Source organism: Myripristis murdjan, chromosome 21 (assembly GCF_902150065.1).
Source record: "Myripristis murdjan chromosome 21, fMyrMur1.1, whole genome shotgun sequence".
NCBI classification, from domain to species: domain Eukaryota; kingdom Metazoa; phylum Chordata; class Actinopteri; order Holocentriformes; family Holocentridae; genus Myripristis; species Myripristis murdjan.
The window spans coordinates 13767501-13791506 of record NC_044000.1 but is presented as its reverse complement, the minus strand read 5'-3'; the positions used below and the strand labels follow the sequence as shown (position 1 = coordinate 13791506).

The 24006-nt window shown below is 39.4% G+C and overlaps 1 protein-coding gene and 1 long non-coding RNA gene across 2 annotated transcripts in view; both read right to left on the bottom strand.

Annotated features, from left to right (window-relative positions):
* Positions 1–275: 275 nt before the first annotated feature.
* On the bottom strand, positions 276–6933 carry LOC115379731 (uncharacterized). The gene is made up of 5 exons (XR_003930269.1): positions 6873–6933; positions 6305–6328; positions 2226–2342; positions 613–669; positions 276–479 (listed from the first exon to the last, which is right to left on the bottom strand). It is a non-coding gene; the product is annotated as an uncharacterized LOC115379731 (long non-coding RNA).
* Positions 6934–9694: 2761 nt separating this feature from the next.
* Positions 9695–24006, bottom strand: part of LOC115380205 (predicted GPI-anchored protein 58) — a 20220-nt gene continuing 5908 nt past the window's right edge. Inside the window, exons 2-8 of the mRNA XM_030081296.1 lie at positions 21180–21307; positions 19709–19841; positions 18685–18791; positions 18377–18437; positions 13833–13871; positions 10701–10739; positions 9695–9699 (exon numbers count right to left, since the gene is read on the bottom strand). Of these exons, the coding sequence (XP_029937156.1) occupies positions 9695–9699; positions 10701–10739; positions 13833–13871; positions 18377–18437; positions 18685–18791; positions 19709–19841; positions 21180–21307 (512 nt within the window). The remainder of the gene's footprint in view (positions 9700–10700; positions 10740–13832; positions 13872–18376; positions 18438–18684; positions 18792–19708; positions 19842–21179; positions 21308–24006) is intronic.

The window sequence follows — 24006 nt, the reverse complement described above, 5'->3', positions numbered from 1 at the left end:
TAGCCTTTGTTTTAATGTATGACCAGGGGGGATTAAATGTCCTCAGTGGGGAAGATGATGTCATTCAGTTTCCAGGTCAGATTTGGTTTAAAGTTGAAAATGCATTACCCATCAATTTAATGGATTCTAATGATGTAACAATCACAAAATCCCTGTTTCTCACACACATTTACTTTTCTTATCTACTCTAACTGCTTCCCCCCCACACATATACACTCATACACAAGCATGCACACACGCACGCACACAGGCATGCTCACACAACACACACACACGCACACACACACACACACACACACACACACACACACACACACACACACACACACACACACAGCCCTACATTGGGGCCTCACAGTAATATCGCTCTATAGATGGTAGAGCCTAACAGTGAGATCACTCCTTTGCTTGACTGTGGTTGGTCCAGGCAGTCATGTGATCGCTGTCGGTCTAGGAGGAGTTCAGCAAGTTGCTAAGAACTGTAGACACAAGGTAAACGCACAGATGTTAATGCAAATCAATTTGGAAGCAAATTTAAGTAGGCAAACACACTCATTTTCAATATATGTGTGTGTGTGTGTGTGTGTGTGTGTGTGTATGTGTGTGTCATACCCTGGGGGTCTGACTGGGCCTCTGCTGCATCAGCTTTGCGGGCTGCTTCTGGATCGGCTGTTGATGAGATTGACAGAAAGATAGTGGGACACACACAGAGTCAGACAGAGGCAGACAGGATACCGCTTATTAACCTGACATGCATTAAGCTAATTAAAATAGTTTCTCTTACTTAAGATGAATCTCTTTATGTGATATACTGATTTACGGCTCCACTGAGAATTAAGTAAGAATGACAGTCAGAGCATTCAGGAGGATTTTATGAGCATACTGATATTTATTTATTTATTTATTTATTTTTTGGCTGTAAAAGTTCATAACTATTTGTATGTGTGTTCAAAAAGCTCCCATTCATTGTCAATGGAGAGGCTCCAGGATGCACATATTGATGACATCCTCAATTAAAATCTTTATTCTCTAGTTTCTAGCTAAAACTAATCACTCATGTTCGTAAATACTGAATGAACTGGAAATGTCTAAAGGAATAAGCTGTATAAACTTCTATAAAACATCATGAGAGGTGGCACACTCCCCTTGGGTACGCTGAAAAACTGCAAATGTGAATATGCACAATACACCTTTGAATCTCAGTTTGACTTTTGCCCTGGTTTGTTCAAGTGGAACGGCCCATTGTTCAGTTAGCGCCCTGTTGACTGTAAATTCAAACTTAGCTAAATCAGCAGTATCGGTATGCAGGATGTGTGTGACTTGATTGTGATTGACAACACTCTCCACGGGGTAGAGCTGAGTTGGCGATGTCTCAGAGCAGGACTGCTGACCTCCAAAATTTCCAAAATGGGCTTGCTTTTCAGAGCAAGCGCCGCCCGTCTTGCACTTGAAGCTGACTGAAGTGAACTTTTAAAGATGCTGCTTTTGTTTAGGGGCCGAGATTGAGTGGTGAGTCTGAGTCAAGCATTTCCTCTGCTGCATACACTCTTATTCTGTCTATATAGTCTGTTATAGTCTGTTTGTCTGTTTGTATACTTTTATAAATATATTCCATTTGACTTGGTGAGGTTGTCAGATATAGTTTGTTGGCGTTCCTGGGCAGTAAATAGTTCCTACCAAAACTCTTTACACCGTAAGGGCTGTGAATTATCCCAGGTATCCATGTCAGTGTTTTTGGAAAGAGCTGTTGCAGTTTAAATTTTCATATGTAAATTTTTCACAGCTTAAGCTCCACAAATGAAAACCCTCCCAGCCCTGTTGGATTTGTGAAGCAGAGAAACAGGCAAGGTCATAGTCAAGAACAGGAAAGACAGCTTTACGGGTAATTGGGAAAATGTCTTTTTTTGTATTTGGGGTAAACTGTTCATTTAATGTGGGATGGGTCAGGCATTTGCTCTTCCATAGCCAAGACCAGTATCTCTCCCATATTTCAAGACAGGGATATAAATAAGTAATATAAGGCATAGTTGTGACTGAACTATGACTCAGGAAAACATTTTGTGGCTTCTCTTGTCAAGTGGGTACCTGAAATAAGCGTCACCCAAAAAATACAAATAAATAAATAAGTAAAAAGGGTGCCAATCTATCGTTTGAGTTTGGTTAAGACTACTGTTGAGCCGTTGAGGTTGGCAGATTGCCAACTTGATGCTTGATGCAAATTTTACCATCTCTATTTTTGAAGCAGAGTTTCTTCTTCTGATAGGTGAAGTATCCAGTGACGGCGCCCACTATGGCCACACCCACACTACACAGGACGGCTGCTAATGAACTGGAGCTGCCCTCTGCGGGAAACAAATAAAAACAAGAGCATAAGTCACAGTGCATCAGAGCATCACAGCTTGAAGGCCTTCAGCTCTGATTTCCCCTTAACTTCAAAATAAGAAAATGTTATTTTTCCATATTATATGACATCACAAGTGTGTGTATCTGCTGGTTGCAGTACTTAAGTTACATCGCATTTATATTGAGTAAAATATTCAAACCCAAGATACCATTGTTTTGTGGCCACACTATTAAATCAAAGAGAAAATATCTAGATATCTTGTGTGCCATTTCCCTATGACTGAGCAGGACATATTTGGTGATATTTGGTTATCTTTTGGAAACCCTGGGATCTCCACTACAATTTAAAAGAATGTTCTGTGGATTTGAAAAAAGTTCAGCAAAAAAGCTTGAGTTGAGCTGAGAGCATATGAGTTCAGCTGTGTTTTGTTACGTGTGTGTTAAATGTGGTGTGCCCAATAATGTGGCTGCACCACATTATCCTGCCAGTTGTGGCTTTTCAGTGCAATCTTGCTTCTTGTGGTGTAGTGTTGAGAATCTCCACCGGGTGGCACTGACATGCATTTGTCACATGTCTGTCTTTGTCTGTGTGTTTGTGTGAGTCCCGGCGTGTGTGACATAATCATATTCAAGCATTTTCGGATCCCACTTCACTCAGATTTCCCATGATTACGCTGCTGGAAACAACAACAGTGATAGTGTAGGCCTGTCAGCACCTGTGAGCCAGTTACTATGACAACAACTATGCGACACCTCAGACTAGTTTTTTTGTGTTGTGTCACAGCATACAGTACATACCAATCATCGCCAAGTAGAGAGAAAAACACACAAACACTGTCACTTGCAGGCACTCACAATCAGACGCCGACACACACACACACACACACACACACTGTGGTGGTAAAGAAACACCTTCTATAGATGCTTATTACTTTGCTCCCACAGACATGCACGCACCCTGAAGGCTAAATGTTTGCAACGTCTTATTATGAGTAATCAACATATCTTCTGTGGTTGGTTTACACAGCGCACGCCGATATACACTGTCCTAAACTGGATCACCTTGCCAAGACGACATGAAAGCTGTTGATGAATCCTAATTACACACTTCAGGTATTACACACATGTTTTAGCCATGTTTAGAAACTCAGTTCCCTTGCTTTGACATGTATGTTTACTGTATGCCTATTGTACGATATTCAGTTTTATATTTACTGTATTTTTTATATTTACTGCCATTTTATCATATTAATCTTTATTGTACGATATTCCATATCATACAATCCATATTTTTGTTATCTATTGTATTTGAAATATGCAGTAATTTTATCCTGTTAATTTCACTTCATATAAATAAAGTTATTATTATTATCCTCATTATTATAGTTGTTGTTGTAATTGTTAGTAGTAGTAGTAGCGTGATCATTATAATTAGTGGCTTGTAAAGGTTTCCTCATAAAGCTTTAAATGCCTTAAGCATTTTGAAAAAGGCTGAACTCAAAAACAGATGTACAATTATCTTGACTAAAATCAATTCATTATATAGATTGTAATGCTAATGATGCATGTTTCAAAGGGGGAGGAATTACAGGCCAACAACTCTGACTCAGTGGATAGGAATTAGCAAATACCTCCAACCACTAAATAAACATATAAATAAATAAACAAACAAACAACAACAAAAAAAACTTTCCATTCAAGGCCTGCCTAAGTGTTTTTATGTTGTCCAAGTTGTTCAGGAAAAAACCTCCTCAGCCCCGGAGTGTAAACTGACACATTTAAATAATTCATTTGGTTGGAGGGGATAGACAGACAGGCACTACTTGTGATTTATTGTTTTTCTTTTTTTTTTCTTTCTTTTTTTAAATTTGTAGTTGCATTAGTATTTTGTTTCCCTGTAAAATTCCAGAATCACTTGAGGCAAAAACTTGACAGTTAAAAGTAAAAATATTGTCCCCGTGAGGTCATTTCTTGCTGTTGTTTTAACTGGGTGAGAATTAGGGTAAACCTGGGAAACTGCGTTACAGCAGATCAGTGGAAAGACTCACCAAAACAGAGTCAGATCATTTGATGTGTCATGTATATGTTAATGAGTAAACAGCAAAATGCTTCAGCCTACAGTCCTGATACTTATGACTGTGTATCAGAAATCATTACTATACTGCACTCAGCAGTTGTTTTGATAGCTCACAGGGTTCACTAACACAACTACAATAGTTAATACCATAACCTTAACACACTGAAACAGCAAATGGAGGGAAGGGTTTTACACTCAGCGACAGTACTTTGTGCAGGGTTTCACAGTTTGAGTCAGGGCCAATGAACGCATCTCACTGATTCTGAGCAAACTCATGCTTCAGTTTAATAACTGTATTATACTACAAAGGCCCTCTCAAGTTAGATGAGGTAGGCAGAATAAAACCTTGCAGACAAGAGGTTTATCAGCCTAAAATGGAGAAAACTTCAACTAAATTCAGCCTGCAATGCCACTTGTTTTGTAACTAGATGTAAAATGTGAGGATAAAAATGTAAAGTTGTTGAATATGCTTGCAAGCTATGCTGCTCTAGTTTCCTCATCGCTCTCCTTTATATGTCTTCTAATGAGCATTACATCATTGTCCCGTCGGTGGTTTCACTCAACACACAGCAATAATGACGGGATCTAGTGGAGAGAGCAAGAGGGAGGGAGGGAAAGGAGTGGAGATTTAGGCAGAGAGGAGTGAAGCGATGAATCAAAAAGTACAGTAAATCACCATGACACACAAATTGAAAGGTTGAGAAAAAAAATGGGAGCAAGAGTATGAGTCAAAGAGTTAGCAGGTAGCGTGACTCAAAACAAATTAAAGAGACAGAATGAGTCAGTGAAATTAAGAGCGGAATAAATAGGAGAGAAGTTAGTGAGTCAGAAAGAGGAAGCATAGGTGGGTGTAGGGACAGACACACACAAACAAGGGCACCAAATATGCCTGGCACACAGTGGATGTAGAAGTATACAGGGGGACAGAGTACATAAGTACATTTACTCATATTAGTGGAATGAAGCTTTTATGTGCTTCTTAATTTTTTTTTTTTAACTACTTTTACTTCAGTACATTTTTGCATATTGTACCTATGCTATGTTTTAAATCATGTCAACTGCAAAGGATACTTTCTGTAGGCTCACTACAAGCATCTGGACCACCGTTTGGAGCCAATATTCAATTAAAATAACTTTATACTCTTGTCCTTTTGGAATTACATGGTATTACGTGGAAATAGCATTTTTTTTTTTTTTGTAAAGTGGATTTTGAAAAGTGCTCTATAGATTGTTATGACTGTGATTATTATTATAATGTTATTGTCTCTAAAAGGTAACTGAGCATTTTTTACTCTGAGTACATTGAAAAAGAGCTGTGTCTTACTTTTACAGCAGTACTTCTACCTCTACTTAATATCTACTTTTACTGAAGTGGTTTTTGCGGTGGTACTTCCACTTCTACTGAACATGTACCACACTTACTTTTACTGAAGTGATCTTTTGAAGTTCCGCTTAGGTTAAGTATTAGCAAAGTAACAGTACCTCTGTTTGCGTGCTCTTTCCACCACTGGTATAGACACACACATATGCAGCAAAACACATTCAGACACAGACAAACTGACAGGCAAATTGCCAGATAAGCCATATACACAGAACCACACACACACACACACACACACACACACACACACAAGAGAGGTGTGTGTAAGCGTGGCATTATGCTGGGCATCCACTGATAGCGGATGTCCCTCACAGTGTCTTGTGAGCCTTGCCTATGGAAACAGAAGCCTATGGGAACAGCATGTGCTAGGCAGCCACCACCCCTATTGCATTTTCTATGTACTTATGTAGCTGAGGTCAGAGGAAAACCTAGTATCTCCAATGTGTTATGTTTCAAGGGTTTCCATTACAGCTGCCATTGCATGAGAAAAAAACACAACTCACCTTGAGCCGCAGGTGTTCCTTCAGCTTGGAGCGAAGGACACAGGAAGACACACACACACAGAAACACAGAATTAGTGACACGCAACAACCATTTCTAAAGTGATTTCATTTTAAGGGAAATTGCATGACTGTATGTGAACAACATGGGCATCCCACACACTTTTAAATGTGTAAGAAGAGAAACGGGCGCAAACCTGAGCCTGACTTGCTATTAGTTTGATAGTTGGCAAGCCGGCACCCAGCGATTTGAATATGAGGGAGAATTTCCAAAAGTAGATATGGCATGCCAACCCCAGACAATTCATAGTAAACCGTTTCAAAGGAATGCCAATTTTAAATGTTTGTTTGCACAATAACAATAGGGAGAGGCATTTTCCATTGAATCTTGTATCCTGTTGTTATCAGCAGAAGCATGCCAGTAATATCCTGTTTCGCCGGGTTTTACAACAGCAGGGGTTTTACTGCCTCCAATGGGGCTGCCAGTGGTTTGTGCGCTTTGGACTCATGATGGTGTGGTGATGTTATGTGATGTTGTGATTTTTTTGGTGGTGAAAAGTAACATGCTCACCCTCTCCTGTGGCCCCAGAGGTTTCCGCTAAGGTGAGAGAGAAAGAGAGATGGAGAGAAAAGTCATTGTCATTACATATTTAAATGGGTATGTGATGCAAGTAGAGGGTTATGTAAGAAAGAAATGTCAAAGAGAAAAAAACAACAGACTGATAAGGAAAGAGAAAAAGAATTGGGACAGAGAGAGTGAGGGAGAGAGGGAGAGAAAGAAAGAGAAAAGAGGTTATTCTCTTTGTAGTAGTTTATACCTCGGAGGCATTAGAGTTCTAGAGTTTCTGTCCTAACCGGTTTGGAAGTGCGCGTGAACAGACACACACACACACACACACACACACACCCACACACACTTTTATAATACTATACACACAAACACTCCCTCTCTCTCCATCTATCTGTCTCCCTCTCATTCTCCTCTGTGATCTTTGAAGTGTTCGCTGTGTATCTCGCTCTATGGTGCCTGTCTGTAGCTGCCTGTGACATCATGACTGTACCGCTGTACCTGCCACAGCTTGACAAAGCCACTAATTACAGAGCGCTATAGAATACAGCCTTTCACTAGATTATAATGATTACAGCGACCTATATGAGTCAGCTTCCAGAGGAGGAATAAAAGATGAACTCAGAGAAGTTTTTCTTTTTTTCTGTAAAAATCTCCTTTTCCCTCTCTACACAGTCACATTGTCTTAAAAAGTTCCTTCAGGCACATGTTCTTAACCTTTCTCAGTCCGGGACCAAAAATGAGCACATTCAGTGTCTTGCCATGGGAACCAGACTCATTAAAAACATAGCCTTCAGAAGAATGCTCATGACCCAATTTGTGTCTCAAACCACAGTTTATGAGGCATAGCCTTAGGAAATTGCTGAATGCTACAAACCATTTGGTATAAATATTTAGGTGCAGACTAGAGCCAATACACTGCTTCCATAAAGATGGCTGCCTCATGATTTGATGCTTTTACTTTTTGGTACCTACAGTGTACAACAGGTAAAACCAAATATCACAATATGTTTGAATGGAAACCTCAAAATCGATTTTGCGACAATATTGTAAGGATGACTATTGGTGCTTTCAAACCTTACTTACACACAAGAGAAAATAATGTCTCCCTTTACTGTAATACAAACTTCAAAAACAGAAAAAGACATCACCTCATGATATGATGCGATATCCAAAATACCAAATGATATCTAGTTTCATATCGCAACTTTGGTATAACAGATTCACTGTCGAGTCCACGTGTAAAATCTGTAAGCATCAAAATTCAACAACAGCCTATATTTGCACTTTCCGAATGTTGATTAATGTACATTGTCCATAGATAGATAGATAGATAGATAGATACACAGATACATAGATACTTACGGGCACTGCGCTGTCCTGGATTTTGTTTGGGAATATCTTTTTCTAGGTTGTTGTCTCCAGCATCTGACAGGTCAAATACATATGGAAGAATAATTGTATATTAATAGTGATAATAATGTGATATGTCTTTGATGCTTGCCAGGAAATTCTCTTCCTGTCTGTTGCACTCTATAGGTAACTCAGCGACAGAATAGGAGCCCTGAGCTTGTAAGGGTCCATTGTCTTGCTCCTCAACACTTTGGCATGTCAGATGCTTTTAAAAAATGTTAAAGGGTAGACTCCCTACTCCACCTCCCTGCTGCCCCATTAAACCATGCAGTGATAATATGAACCATCCTGTTACCTGGCCTCATTCATTCAATAACCCAGGAAGTATCTGCCCTTCGGAAGTGCCCTGGATCAGGACTCTAAATCCCTACCAGCTCCCAGGGTGGGACACTGGCTGTATGAATCACAGCTGACTTAGATGAGAGGATATCAAACTATCCTTATACTAAATCCCTTATGATAAAAATCACAATGACTCATATAATGTGTGCTAGTCATTGTAAAAACTGTTCTAGCCTAGGCAGGGCAAGGCAGTTTCATCGAATTAATGCACGGCTGATGAAGCCTCAGAGGCGTAATTATCTAGTGATTAATTCATTCACCTCACAGAACTTGCCTGACAATAGATTATATAGAGTAGTATTTCAGCTTTAAATAAGGCAAACTGTATTCTGAGCAGGAGCCAAGTGCCACACTGGAATGAGGCACTACGAGCATATTTTATAGTCTGTATTCTCATTATTCTGTGTTCATTTTTTTCTACTGAGCCATAGGATTTTGGTTTTCTCCTCCCCTGCTGTCCTTGCCTCTGACCTTTCCATTCACTTCATCACCTCTGATCTCTTTTCCTCACTTCTCTCGCCTAGCTTTCCGTTCCCTCTGCTCTGTTCTCCTCTCCTCTCCTTCTCTACTCGTCTGCATGATAATGAGAAAATGTTCCCTTCACAGTTACCATTTTGGGGAGAGAAAAAATGACTTTATCCTCAACACTGATTACTTCCCTTAGTGTTGACAGCATTGGAAGTAGCTGAGAGAGGACATAACATTAGTATTCCTCTTGAGTGATGGAAAAGCAGATGTCCGGCTTGTAAAATAGCTAAAGGACAACAGCAATGCTTAAAACCCAACCAAACAGAATAGAAGAAAATGCGTTTTTTAGTGAGCTGGATGTTTAATTAAGAAGACACAAAGGTGGGAGGATGGGTGAGTGTGTGTGTGTGTGTGTGTGTGCACTTCATGCTCTATGTACAACTGAGGATTGATTAACACAACAATGGTAATTTGAACAGCAGATAGTATGAAACCTTAGGGATACTAAATGACCTTCAAGTAGCGCTGGGTTCTATAATGAATACACAGCAATCAGACTATTAAAATCTTTCTTAGCGTGAGATGGTTTGTGTTGGACAGGGTCAGACTGTCAGGAAAAACACATGCAGAGTTGTGTTCAATATATGCACTCCATCCAAAGTGGTGTTTCAATAATTCTCTGACTGTTAGCTGACTGTTCAGTGGTTTTCAAGTTATTTCCCAAATGGTGCAAGTGGTTAGAAGTAATGTACTTTTTAGCCCCTGTTTCAAACTGCTACTGTGTGGGAGGTTTTAGTACTGAAATAACTTGGAAATGTTGTTCACACCGTGTAGGCAAAACTGATTCTGTGGCGATATTCAGGCTATTTAGAGCTGTGGTTTTCAGCGAGCATGGAAACCATGTGTTGTGATAGTGATTGCCAGAGTGACTAATTCCTCAGCAATCAAGGCCGTGTGACGTATCACACCTGCCTCATTAAAATGCTGTTTATTGATCCCATGATAAAACCTTTTTCCACAGGTTGCTGCAATTTGGGCCATCCATCGACTCAACTTTGCTCAAGTTCATTTATATAGCAGCTTTCATACAAGAGAGATTAAAAGAACACAGACAAAAACAAACCTACAACAATAAAAACTATATAAATCTTAAAAACTAATAAATAAAAGCCAAAAAATAAAAATACTAAAAATAAAATAATAAAATAATAAAAATAAAATAAACACAAGGATAAAAATAAATATGAAAACCATAACGTATAACATTACTCCAAAATAAAAGCCATATTAAATAGATAGGTCTTTAGTTTCCTTTTAAAAATAGCAAGGGAGCTTTATTTGTCATTCTGACATCCAGGAGCAGCATATTCCACAGTTCAGGAGCATAAACACAGGCAGCCTCACTGTTATTTTTATTAACTGACCATTAATGTGCCAGCATTAATTAACTAAGTTAAATTCCTTGTGCTCTTGTTATACCAGGTGAAAATAAGGTGATTTGAGCTGAAGTGTGATTTGACCCCAGACAGACATACTGATTTATATGCTGTCTCAGTATGTTTAATCTGATGAGTAATTGAGGTGCTGGGATGAGAGATTTTATTTTACCTTTTGGAGGCAGAGTAGCTGGGTTTTCTGGATCAGCGGCTGGCAAAGACAAACAACAGAGGCACGGTTAGAATTAAGAAACTAAAGTGCACTTTGCAACATGGAAGCAAAAACAGAAGAAACTCATCACTGCTGGCGACAATCTTATTGTCCTACTGAATAATCACTGAACACTAATCTGTTACTTCACTCTTCGGTAGAACCACAGGGGCAATAAATAATAGTAAAATAATGGTATGTACTGTATAACATCTTCCTATCACAACAAAAGAAATGAAGGAAATGACTTTTTAACAATTCAACAGTTAACATAATAACATGCCACTTGTTTCACATGACGAAATGTCTCCAAATTTTTTTAATTTAAAATTTCAATTTAAATCTTAGTTTTCACAGTTTCTTAAGGAATGTTAAATACACCAAATTTACATGGAGCAAACACAATTCCAGCTAAAAAAAGGGGGAACCATGGGACTGCTCAGCGGTGTCCCCTGTCTATGGGCTACAGAAAAATGTTTTTCCTCATAGCATTATTTGAGTCCTAATACTCAGCATTTCTCATCATATGCAAGGTCAGCACAACAAGACATGACTTAATTAGAAAGAATATAGCAGAACATGGAAAGTATTCAGCTGAAAGAAGTTTGTACGCTTTCCCTAACCACACAAAACCCACATACGAGGGCATGCATACACACAAACAGACTGAAGCACACACACGCACGCATGTACGCACACACGCGCGCACACACACACACACACACACACACACACACACTCAAGAGGTGAGCTCAACTGTGCCATACAAACATGTGGTTTGCAATCATGCAATCATGTTCATGTATGGCAGCGTATTGCTGCCAGAGAAACGGATCAATATCATGTTATAACTTGAAAAGTTTATGATTGACTGTAACAAGATGATTTTCACGTTATAACAAAATATTTTAACATTAGAATGACAACTTTTCATGTTAATGCGACATGCAAACTTATGACCTTATAACAAGAAACTTTTTCCCGTTTTAAGAAAACTTTAACAAATCTGGATTGCTGTGCAGCCATCCTCCTGCCATGGTGGAAAGCCTGTACGCAGGCTGTGTATTGATTCCATGATAAAACCTTCTTCCACAAAATGTTGCAATTTGGGCCATCTATATGTCAACCTAGCTGTAACCATGCAGCCATAGGCATCAACTGTGCCAGCACTGCTACAACAGCAAACAACAACATTGCATTTTTGTTAAACACTCTACTCTGTCTTGTCTGCATGTTGAATGTTTGTCTGTTACTGCAACTAGTGGGCTAATCCAGTGTTTTTTAATTCAACTCAATCTTACTCAACTTCATTTATATAGCAGCTTTCATACAAACATACAGCCCAAAGTATTTCACATTGCAAGATTAAAAGAACATAGTCCAAAATCAAATCAAATAAAAACAAAAACAACAGACAACAATAATAATTGTGCTGGACTAAAAATGACAACAATTACAACTATAAAGTGTTATAAAGGCAGCCTCACTGTTATTTTTATTAACTGACCATTAATGTGCCAGCATTAATTAACTAAGTTAAATTCCTTGTGCTCTTGTTATACCAGGTGAAAATAAGGTGATATGAGCTGAAGTGTGATTTGACCCCAGACAGACGTACTGATTTATATGCTGTCTCAGTATGTTTAATCTGATGAGTAATTGAGGTGCTGGGATGAGAGATTTTATTTTACCTGTTGGAGGCAGAGTAGCTGGGTTTCCTGGATCAGCAGCTGGCAAAGACAAACAACAGAGCCACGGTTAGAATTAAGAAACTAAAGTGCACTTTGCAACATGGAAGCAAAAACAGAAGAAACTCATCACTGCTGGTGACAATCTTATTGTCATGCTGAATAATCACTGAACACTAATCTGTTACTTCACTCTTCGGTAGAACCACAGGGGCAATAAATAATAGTAAAATAATGGTATGTACTGTATAACGTCTTCCTATCACAACAAAAGAAATGAAGGAAATGACTTTTTAACAATTTAACAGTTAACATAATAACATGCCACTTGTTTCACATGATGAAATGTCTCCAAATTTTTTTAATTTAAAATTTCAATTTAAATCTTAGTTTTCACAGTTTCTTAAGGAATGTTAAATACACCAAATTTACATGGAGCAAACACAATTCCAGCTAAAAAAAAAGGGGGGATCCATGGGACTGCTCAGTGGTTTCCCATGTCTGTGGGATATAGAAAAATGTTTTTCCTCATAGCATTATTTGAGTCCTAATACTCAACATTTCTCATCATATGCAAGGTCAGCACAACAAGACATGACTTAATTAGAAAGAATATAGCAGAACATGGAAAGTATTCAGCTGAAAGAAGTTTGTACGCTTTCGCTAACCACACAAAACCCACATACGAGGGCATGCATACACACAAACAGACTGAAGCACACACACACACACACGCGCACACACGCACACACACACACACTCAAGAGGTGAGCTCAACTGTGCCATACATACATGTGGTTTGCAATCATGCAATCATGTTCATGTATGGCAGTGTATTGCTGCCAGAGAAACGGATCAATATCATGTTATAACGTGAAAAGTTTATGATTGACTGTAACAAGATGATTTTCACGTTATAACAAAATATTTTAACATTAGAATGACAACTTTTCATGTTAATGCGACATGCAAACTTATGACCTTATAACAAGAAACTTTTTCCCGTTTTAAGAAAACTTTAACAAATCTGGATCGCTGTGCAGCCATCCTCCTGCCATGGTGGAAAGCCTGTACACAGACTGTGTATTGATCCCATGATAAAACCTTCTTCCACAAAATGTTGCAATTTGGGCCATCTATATGTCAACCTAGCTGTAACCATGCAGCCATGGGCATCAACTGTGCCAGCACTGCTACAACAGCAAACAACAACATTGCATTTTTGTTAAACACTCTACTCTGTCTTGTCTGCATGTTGAATGTTTGTCTGTTACTGCAACTAGTGGGCTAAGCCAGTGTTTTTTAATTCAACTCAATCTTACTCAACTTCATTTGTATAGCAGCTTTCATACAAACATCAATCTGATGAGTAATTTAGGTGCTGGGATGAGAGGTTTTATTTTACCTGCTGGAGGCGGAGTAGCTGGGTTTCCTGGCTCAGCAGCTGGCAAAGACAAACAACAGAGACACGGTTAGAATTAAGAAACTAAAGTGCACTTTGCAACATGGAAGCAAAAACAGAAGAAAGTCCCCACTGCTGGTGACAATCTTATTGTCCTACTGAATAATCACTGAACACTAATCTGTTACTTCGCTCTTCGGTAGAACCACAGGGGCAATAAATAATAGTAAAATAATGGTATTTACTGTATAACGTCTTCCTATCACAACAAAAGAAATGAAGGAAATGACTTTTTAACAATTTAACAGTTAACATAACAACATGCCACTTGTTTCACATGATGAAATGTCTCCAAAATTTTTAAATTACACACACTCAAGAGGTGAGCTCAACTGTGCCATACATACATGTGGTTTGCAATCATGCAATCATGTTCATGTATGGCAGCGTATTGCCGCCAGAAAAACGAATCAATATCATGTTATAACTTGAAAAGTTTATGATTGACTGTAACAAGATGATTTTCACGTTACAACAAAATATTTTAACATTAGAATGACAACTTTTCATGTTAATGCGACATGCAAACTTATGACCTTATAACAAGAAACTTTTTCCCGTTAAGAAAGATTTAACAAATCTGGATTGCTGTGCAGCCATCCTCCTGCCATGGTGGAAAGCCTGTACGCAGGCTGTGTATTGATTCCATGATAAAACCTTCTTCCACAAAATGTTGCAATTTGGGCCATCTATATGTCAACCTAGCTGTAACCATGCAGCCATGGGCATCAACTGTGCCAGCACTGCTACAACAGCAAACAACAACATTGCATTTTTGTTAAACACTCTACTCTGTCTTGTCTGCATGTTGAATGTTTGTCTGTTACTGCAACTAGTGGGCTAATCCAGTGTTTTTTAATTCAACTCAATCTTACTCAACTTCATTTATATAGCAGCTTTCATACAAACATACAGCCCAAAGTATTTCACATTGCAAGATTAAAAGAACATAGTCCAAAATCAAATCAAACAAAAACAAAAACAACAGACAACAATAATAATTGTGCTGGACTAAAAATGACAACAATTACAACTATAAAGTGTTATAAAGGCAGCCTCACTGTTATTTTTATTAACTGACCATTAATGTGCCAGCATTAATTAACTAAGTTAAATTCCTTGTGCTCTTGTTATACCAGGTGAAAATAAGGTGATATGAGCTGAAGTGTGATTTGACCCCAGACAGACATACTGATTTATATGCTGTCTCAGTATGTTTAATCTGATGAGTAATTGAGGTGCTGGGATGAGAGATTTTATTTTACCTGTTGGAGGCAGAGTAGCTGGGTTTCCTGGATCAGCGGCTGGCAAAGACAAACAACAGAGACACGGTTAGAATTAAGAAACTAAAGTGCACTTTGCAACATGGAAGCAAAAACAGAAGAAACTCATCACTGCTGGTGACAATCTTATTGTCATGCTGAATAATCACTGAACACTAATCTGTTACTTCACTCTTCAGTAGACCCACAGGGGCAATAAATAATAGTAAAATAATGGTATTTACTGTATAAAGTCTGCCTATCACAACAAAAGAAATGAAGGAAATTACTTTTTAACAACTTAACAATTAACATAACAATATGCCACTTGTTTCACATGATGAAATGTCTCCACAGTTTCTTAAGGAATGTTAAATACACCAAATTTACATGGAGCAAACACAATTCCAGCTATAAAAAAAAAAAAAAAAAAAAAAAAAAAAAAAAAGGGGGGGGGGGGGGGGGGGGGACCATGCTCAGTGGTGTCCCATGTCTATGGGCTACAGAAAAATGTTTTTCCTCATAGCATTATTTGAGTCCTAATACTCAACATTTCTCATCAGATGCAAGGTCAGCACAACAAGACATGACTTAATTAGACAGAATATAGCAGAACATGGAAAGTATTCAGCTGAAAGAAGTTTGTATGTTTTCACTAACCACACAAAACCCACATACAAGGGCATGCATACACACACTAAAGAAATGTGCCATACATGTGGTTTGCAATCATGCACATGTGCACGTATGGCAGCATATTGCTGCCACACCAGAAAAACGGATCAGTATCATGTTATAATGTGAAAAGTTTATGATTGACTGTAACAAGATGATTTTCACTTTCTAACCAAAAATTTTATCATTAGAATGACAACTTTTCCTGTAAGAAATCTGTATCGCTGTGCAGCCATCGTCCAGCCATGGTGGAGTAACCAGTGGTTACTATGGAGACTGAGTTACTAGAATGCAATGCTACATTTTTTTAAAAGAAACTTTCCTTGTTTTGGTGTGGGACTACGCATATCACAATATCGTCCATTGCACTCAGTAACCGCAGCATCTTGCTATGTCTCAACTCAGTGTAATGAGCCAATCCTCAATTTATTGGTTCCCCTTATCTGTTCTCATTGCCTTATACTTTGTCGCGCACCTGTGCATGACGATTTGAACTCTCAACCCAGTCTCAATAGTTGTGAACCATAACTAACTTCACAAATCCGGTAATTACAAATGTAACAGCATAATGCACAAAAAAGACCACAAAGGTCTGATGCAGCTTCAAGCCTGCTACTTTCTTCTTCTTTGTCGTGGGAAGACAAACCCACAGATCAGCAGAGACATTATGAGAGCCGTTCACTCATAATGTACAATGTACAATGCACTGCACACAGTTAAAATATTGCCAATGTCCTCACCTTCACATGGAAGGACCACACTGATGGGTAACCTACAGTGTCACTCGGTACTGTGAACTTACTCCGTCTACAGCCTACAGCCCTCAACACATGGATTCTCAGATGTGCTATTATATGAGTTATACACTACTCACAAAAAGTTAGCGATATTCGGCTTTCAGGTGAAATTTCAGGATGAACATAAAATGCATTCTAACCTTTACAGGTGAACTTAATGTGACCTTCTGTAAACTTTTCAATGCACATGTCCAACTGTTCAATGTTTCAGTACTTTTTGCACAAGTTGCTGTTCTCTAACAAGGAGTTTAACAGCAAAATTCACATCAGGTGTTTGATGCTCCAGCTCATCGAGGTCGTATCATTAGGGAACGGCTGCTGGAGACTGGGGTACCTCAAATGGAGTGGTCTGCACTTTCTCAGACCTGCATCCCATAGAAAACCTATGGGATCAGCTGAGTCGCCGTGTAGAGGCTCGGAGCTCTGTACCCCAGAACCTCAATGTCCTGAGGGCCGCCCTTCAAGAAGAGTGGGATGCCATGCCTCAGCAGACAATAAGTCGACTTGTGAACAGCATGAGACGTCGTTGTCAAGCTGTAATTGATGCTCAAGGGCACATGACAAGTTATTGACACTGACATTTTTTATTGTGGTATATCCACCACTGTTGTTGGCTTTTGTTTCAAGAAATTGTTTGAGATGAGGAAATCACCAGTGTATGCTTCTACTTAAATGCCCTACTTTCATGATATAATATCACTGTAGTGTGAACATTTTCCATTTTCCATAAATTTCACCCAAAAGCCAAATATCCCTAACTTTTTGTGAGTAGTGTATGTCTATACGGTTCATTACAGCCAGCTTGGCATCGCATAAGCCACATCCAGACATCTCACTCTTGGCTGCAGACTAGAAGAATCAGTCCCACCTTCAGCAGCCTCCTGGGCTGATGGTGCAGCTTCTGACTGTCTCATGTTCCCCTGGCGGTGCAGCTATCTAGGCCAAGGTTTCCATGATTTTGCATCCAACAACAAAATCTGTAAAAGCTTTTTGTGTTGTGTATACTATGCTGGCTGTGTGAATGGCTGTTGCAGCTGGTCACACAACAGCTTTTGATGGCCATGATTTACCAATGGCGACAAAAGACCTCAACATACACACTATGCCATGGTGGTGCTACCAGTGGTTGCTATGGAGTTACTAGAATGCACTGCGTGACGGCATGTGCGAGAACTTCTTTTTTTTATTAAACCATATTAGAGTCTCATGCTATAACAATATGAGTTATCTTGTTATGAATGGACCGTTTCACATTATGACAGGATAAAGAGTACATCGTTGTGACAAAAAGTTTCTTGTCATAATGTGTAAATTACTTTCTCTAATAGGAAAAACTTTCTTTCATTTTTTTTTGGCAGCAATACACTTCCGTATGCACGTCTACAGCTTACACACTGTGCGATTCTCACATGCTTAAGTATGTAGCAATGGACAAGTTTACTCCCTTTGTCTTACTGGCCCCATCCTTTATGAATGCAATGGTTGTTAAAAAAAAAAAAAAAAAACACATAAAAGCAAGCATGTGTGCACTTGTGTCAGGTTTCACCTTTTATGATCTCACCTTCTGCAATCCTATAGCAGGAGGTTCAAGGGTTTGAGGCAGGGAGAGGCTAATACCAAGAGGAAATCCATGCTGGCATGGAAGAAACCTGGATTATTGGTGCTGGGAGCCACACCACACAGCTGAACCCAGTTTCCTTGCCTGAATGGTATGTGTGTGCATGTATATGTGCCTGTGTGCATGTATTCTTACCTTGTGGGGAAGTAGTCATTTCTTGTTTTGGATCTGATGTATCCTCTCCTGCAGCTGGAGGCTGTAATGATGATACAGCACAAGTGAACGATACAGAAATTATTAATACAGCACAATAAGTTTAGTAATTACTCCCATGCGTAATGGATCCTGAATAATGTCCACACCGTCTGCATGATAACAGCAATAATATTCATCAGTGAGTTTAACTTTCATGCCAGCAGTCCTTTTGTCAGAGTAGCTGGACAGCGCACTCTGGAATGAGTGCTTAGATGTTGTTTATCAGGCCAAGACCTTCTGCTACTAACCTCTTCTGTTTCCTGAGGAGGTGCGTCAGTAGCTTCAGCTTCTGAGGCAGGCTGCTCCTCTGCAGGTGCTGGTGGAGTCTCTGTGGCCTCGGGAGCAGGTGTTGTTCCTGGACAGGCCAGAGAAAAGAGACAAGGACACACGCTCTGTCACTGAAGTGTTTTGACTTCTATTTGTCCTGACTGCTACGTTATGATTTAATGCGGCTCTGAGTGTTGTGTGGTTTAACTGAGCATGTTGAGAGCCAAGATTTATCAGCTTAACATGTGGCATTCATTAACTCAAATGGTGTTCACTTACATGTCTTTTGTTCATTCGTACATGTTTTGTCCTTTTCCCCAGTTTCTTTGTCTTTGAGCTGCAATGTTGTTGAGGACATTTCTCAGCACTGATCAATGACATATGATGCATAGGGAAGGTGAATAGTTACCTTTCTGCATAATCTGTCATATACATAAGATGAGGGGAATGAAAGAGATGTGTAGCAATTCTGTCTGAGCTATTCTTGTTATTTTGAGCAGAAATTGTATATATATTAGCATTTAATCTAGATTGCAATGTATTTCAAGTTTCTTCTGTTTACTGTTATTTTGTTTTATTGTGTCTTGTTTTGTTGTCTATTTTTTCTGGTTTTTCCCTTTCTTTTCATTTTTTGTGCTTTCTCTCCTATTCTCACACAATCTTCAGTTTTCAAAATAAACCTTTTGTTTGCATGGCAACTTTTGCTGTAATTTTCTATTTGCATGTACAACTAACTACCCCTTGAAGTGCCAGGGGAATGTGAAGGATAAAGCTGGTAAACATTCAGCACTGTATTTGTACCTGAATTATCTCTATTTTCTTAAATGTTCAAACTCTGAAAGGTGCTGAAATATTACCACCAGAGTTTTGCTTTTTTAACAGGCAAGTTCAAGTCTGAGTTCGTCCTTTTACATTGAAACACAGAGAGACTGGTAGAGACTTTGTGCTGACTAGTTTGCATTTGAAATGATAGTGAGCGTGCATGTTTGAAATATTTCAGATCACCTGCTGGTTCTGGTGCAGGTGTCCCCGCCCCTGTGTCTTTCTCTGTGTCTGAAGCGGACGTTGGCTCAGGGGTGTTCGCCTCTTCTGGCTCAGAAGTCGTAGACTCAGACTGTGGCTCTGTTGTTGGTGTTCCCTGCATTCAGGACAATTACCACAATATGTCAACAGCGCCCAACAAAAATCTCATATCTCCAGAAATGCCACAGTTCAGGAACAGAGGGCTCTCATATGATGTAAGGCTCCCCTTGTCTAGCATGGACATTACACATTTAAACTAGAGATACACTGGTTGCCTTTGACTGATCCAAAATGGCAATTTTCTAAAAGCCTGACTTGCAGACACTGATCTCAAAATTCATTATTCTTTATTTTGACATAATTAACAACCTTTAATTACTTTTCACACTTTTAAACTTTATTTTCTTACACTTAGATGTTTGTGCATACATAGCAAGGTCTTGCTATTTAAGGGTATGTCACATTAAAACAAAATGACCATCACATGACACTTACATCATGTGATGTGCATAATCTTTCTCTCTTTTTTTTAATTTTAGTCTTTTGGACCTTATAGAGGCCTTTTTTGAACAAAAAAGAAAAATGTAAATACAAAAAACAAAACAAAAAACAAACAGACAAAGAAACCATTTAGTTCAAGTCACTGGCAAATCCATCTATGAGCCCCTAATTTAGACATTATTTTCAGATAGCAAATAGAGTGGTGAAGTCCCGCCCTTCCACTTCCGGTACATGGGTCCTCAAAAGCAAAAAGTTATCAGTGTGATTCAATGGGTAGAAAAAAATTATTTTCTGGTCCCGTTTGAATTGTGCCATGGATTTCACATATGTTGTTTGTGATATTTAAAGATAATATTTCACGCAAAGAAGACTACAATTTAGCGCGAAGAATTTTGATAATGTTAGGTTTTGTGTGAGCCCGCTTTGTGAACTACAACTCTTCGCTGCTCTCGACGCGAATGATATACGTCACCACCCGCACTGGTCAGTTGGAGCCAACGATTCCTAGTCCTTTTATCAGACGGGAAATGATAGAAATTACTGCCGTTCCGGCTGGAATGTAATCGGGAACAAAACACACCAGCATCTTGACTTGAATCTGGATGGAGGGAAAGGGCGATGACGTGACGTCACACACGCGACACAGCATGTAGTCTTTGACATGAAAAATTATCATTTAAGCCTATAAACAACATTTGTCTAATCCAAGGCATAATGACAGGGGGATCAGAAAATAAATATTTTCTGTTCATTGAACACCATTCTTTTTTTTTTTCGCTCCGAGAGGTCCCATGGGGGTCCACCGGAAGGGGCAGGACTTCACCACTCTATAGCCACTAGACCTTCATAATGGCACCAAACGTGGTCACTGGAAGATGTGTGTCTTGAGCAAAATCTCATTTTGAAGAAAACAAAACAAAAAAAACACTACCCAAACATTCCCACTCCTCACCTCTGCTTCAGAATCAGATTCGTTGCCAGGATCTTGTGTTGGGCTTGTCTCCGGTGCCTCCTGCGCGGCGTCTGCGTCTTCTGGAGCAGAAGGGGCATCATTGTCTGCTGCTGGTGGCTCAGTTTCCTCTAAACCAAGGTGAGCAGACGTAGAAGGCCATAAAATAATGAGCTCATACCCAAACAATTTCTGATTACTGGGACATATCAATTTCAAAAAGGGAAAAAAAAAGGTTGTCGTGCACTCATCTCAACTGTGTCGTGTGTGGGTGAAAATTGTGTGAAAGCCACAGCCGGATGAAAACCATGTGCTAAACCGCTGGTGCTTCAATAGACATTGCACAGCTGTCACGACAGTGTGCAGCTATCATTCTACTTTTTCTTGAATAGGGGGAGGAGGCAGACATGGCAACTCAAACATCCTTCCCATGTATCTGACTCTAAATACATGAAACTGGAAGAGCCCAATTCTTTCTCCTGAAAGTGAGCAATAACACCTTTTTATAGTCTACTGGTTGATTACTTTTTTAGCATAGAAGTATAAACAGGTTTTATATACAGTACCAATGATCAGTCCTTTTCTCTCTCCACTTTTCACTAACAAATAAAGCAGGAAATCATCATATGACCTCAAATAGAACCATTTAACTGGGATTGATTAGTGTAACCATTGGTAACTAAACATTACAGGTCCATCTGTTTTCATTTAAAATCATCTGTTTGGGCCATTTTTAAGATGTTGTGAATTCAACATATTCTCTTACATGAATCCCCTCTCCCATCCCACGCACGCACGCACGCACGCACGCACGCACGCACGCACGCACGCACGCACGCACGCACGCACGCACACACACGCACACACACACAAAGCCACACCCTGGCCTGATTGGTGCCTGATGTTTAAGCTCCAGCCACAATTGGATGGCAGAACATCAATCATCTCCACTCTGCCTTACTCTCACATGAACCCTAGACCCCAGCACTGGAATTGCAACTCTACTCTAATGAGAAAATATAAAGTGTATGTCTTTGTCTCTGTGAGTGAGTGTGTGTGTGTGTGTGTGTGTGTGTGTGTGTGAGTGTGTGTGTGTGTGTGTGTGTGTGTGTGTGTGTGAGACAGCGCTGTGACATTCCCCTGCCATGTGTGAGGAGCTGAAACAGCAGAACTGTGTTCTGACTTGACAGGTTTTCGCTCTGCTGATTTCAGCACCGACCTGATGCTGGTTCATCTGAGGCAATACCTTTTCCCTCATAAAATATTAATAATCAACTAAGAGAAGTACCCATTAATCATATTAAGATTAAATGACACACTGTTTTCTTTGGGCCAAATTGTAAAAAATGTGAAAAAGTAATATATAGGCCAGTAGAAATGACACTACTATAGACTATGGGCAAAACATAGCACTCACACACTCTTTCTTAGTGCTTTTAAAGCTTAATGCTCCCAGGAAAATCTTTTTTCTTTAGTAGTTGTTTGCTGCCAAGCGAGCTTTCCAATTAAAGATGGCAGAGTTGACATGGCAAAGTGAGATTATATCAGAGTCAGTGAAGCCTTGAGGGAGAGAGGTGGGAACAGGAGCCACCTGAAATATTTCCATTATCGCATAGATTCACTAGAGGCGAGAGAGACTGCTGACGCTGTACCTGCCTTCACATGCACGTGTGCACGCGCGTGCGAGCGCACACACACACACACACACACACACACAATCGCTCTCTTTTTCACTGTTTTTCTTTTTCTTTATCTATCACAGTACCAAGCTTCCAGAGAGACATGCCACTGCCTTATTTAAGTATCTGCATCTTCATCAGGACTCAGTTAATAAAAGTAGGGTGTGTGTGAGTGTGTGTGAGTGTGCAGTCTCCATGCTTGTTCGTGCATGCCTCTCCGTCTCCCTCTCTCTGCATGATTTCTTCAAAAATCATCGGCTTCGTAAGAAAAATGAGATGAGGCAGCGATAAGGCCATTCTAAGGTAATGAGCTGGAATTGAGGTGATGTATCTCTCCTGTTTGTGTTTTTCACCGAAGGCAAAACCTTGACACGAGGATTTCTATATTATCTCAGCCATCCAAAGTGTACAGTGAACCATGACACAAGAGTAAGATTATCAAGTCCAATCAATCACCTCTCCGCGTCATTTCTCTCTTTAAAATCAGCTGCAGTAGTGTTGAAACAAAACTGAGGTCACATGGTTAAGAAACATGATGAGATCAGAACTGATATCGCCTCCCCTATGACTGCGTAGATAAAAAAAAAACAAAAAAACAAAAAACACTCAAATGACAAAAATAAATAACAGAAAAATGATGAGTAAAGTCATCAACAAATAATATAAACACCCATGTAAGCTATCCATCCAGAAAATGTATAAAACTGTATCTGTCCACCCCCAAGGAGTACAGGAAATATTTCCCAACGAAACTCTTCACCCCTGAGGGTAGTGGATTATATCGGGTATCCTTGTCGGTTGAGTTTCCACATGTAAATTTTTGACGGTTAGAGCTCCCATCCGGCTCCATAGTAGTGGAGTGAGGCAGGCAAACTCATCAAACCTCACCAGATCACACATATCTGCATGAATATATTTCACTATGGATAGATAAGTGGATTTTTTTTTTTTTTTTTTGTGTAGAATGGGTGTACTGTTCCTTTAATATTATCTTGACATTGGTTCATTTGGATTTTCAGCAGCATAGTCATATTAGATTAACCATCTGCTAGCAATCATTTTCAGGTTTGCTTTCTCATGTCATGTTTGCAGACTCTGTCAAAGGATCCCAGTTTTGTTTTCTGCACTATCCACTGATACGAGCTGAATTA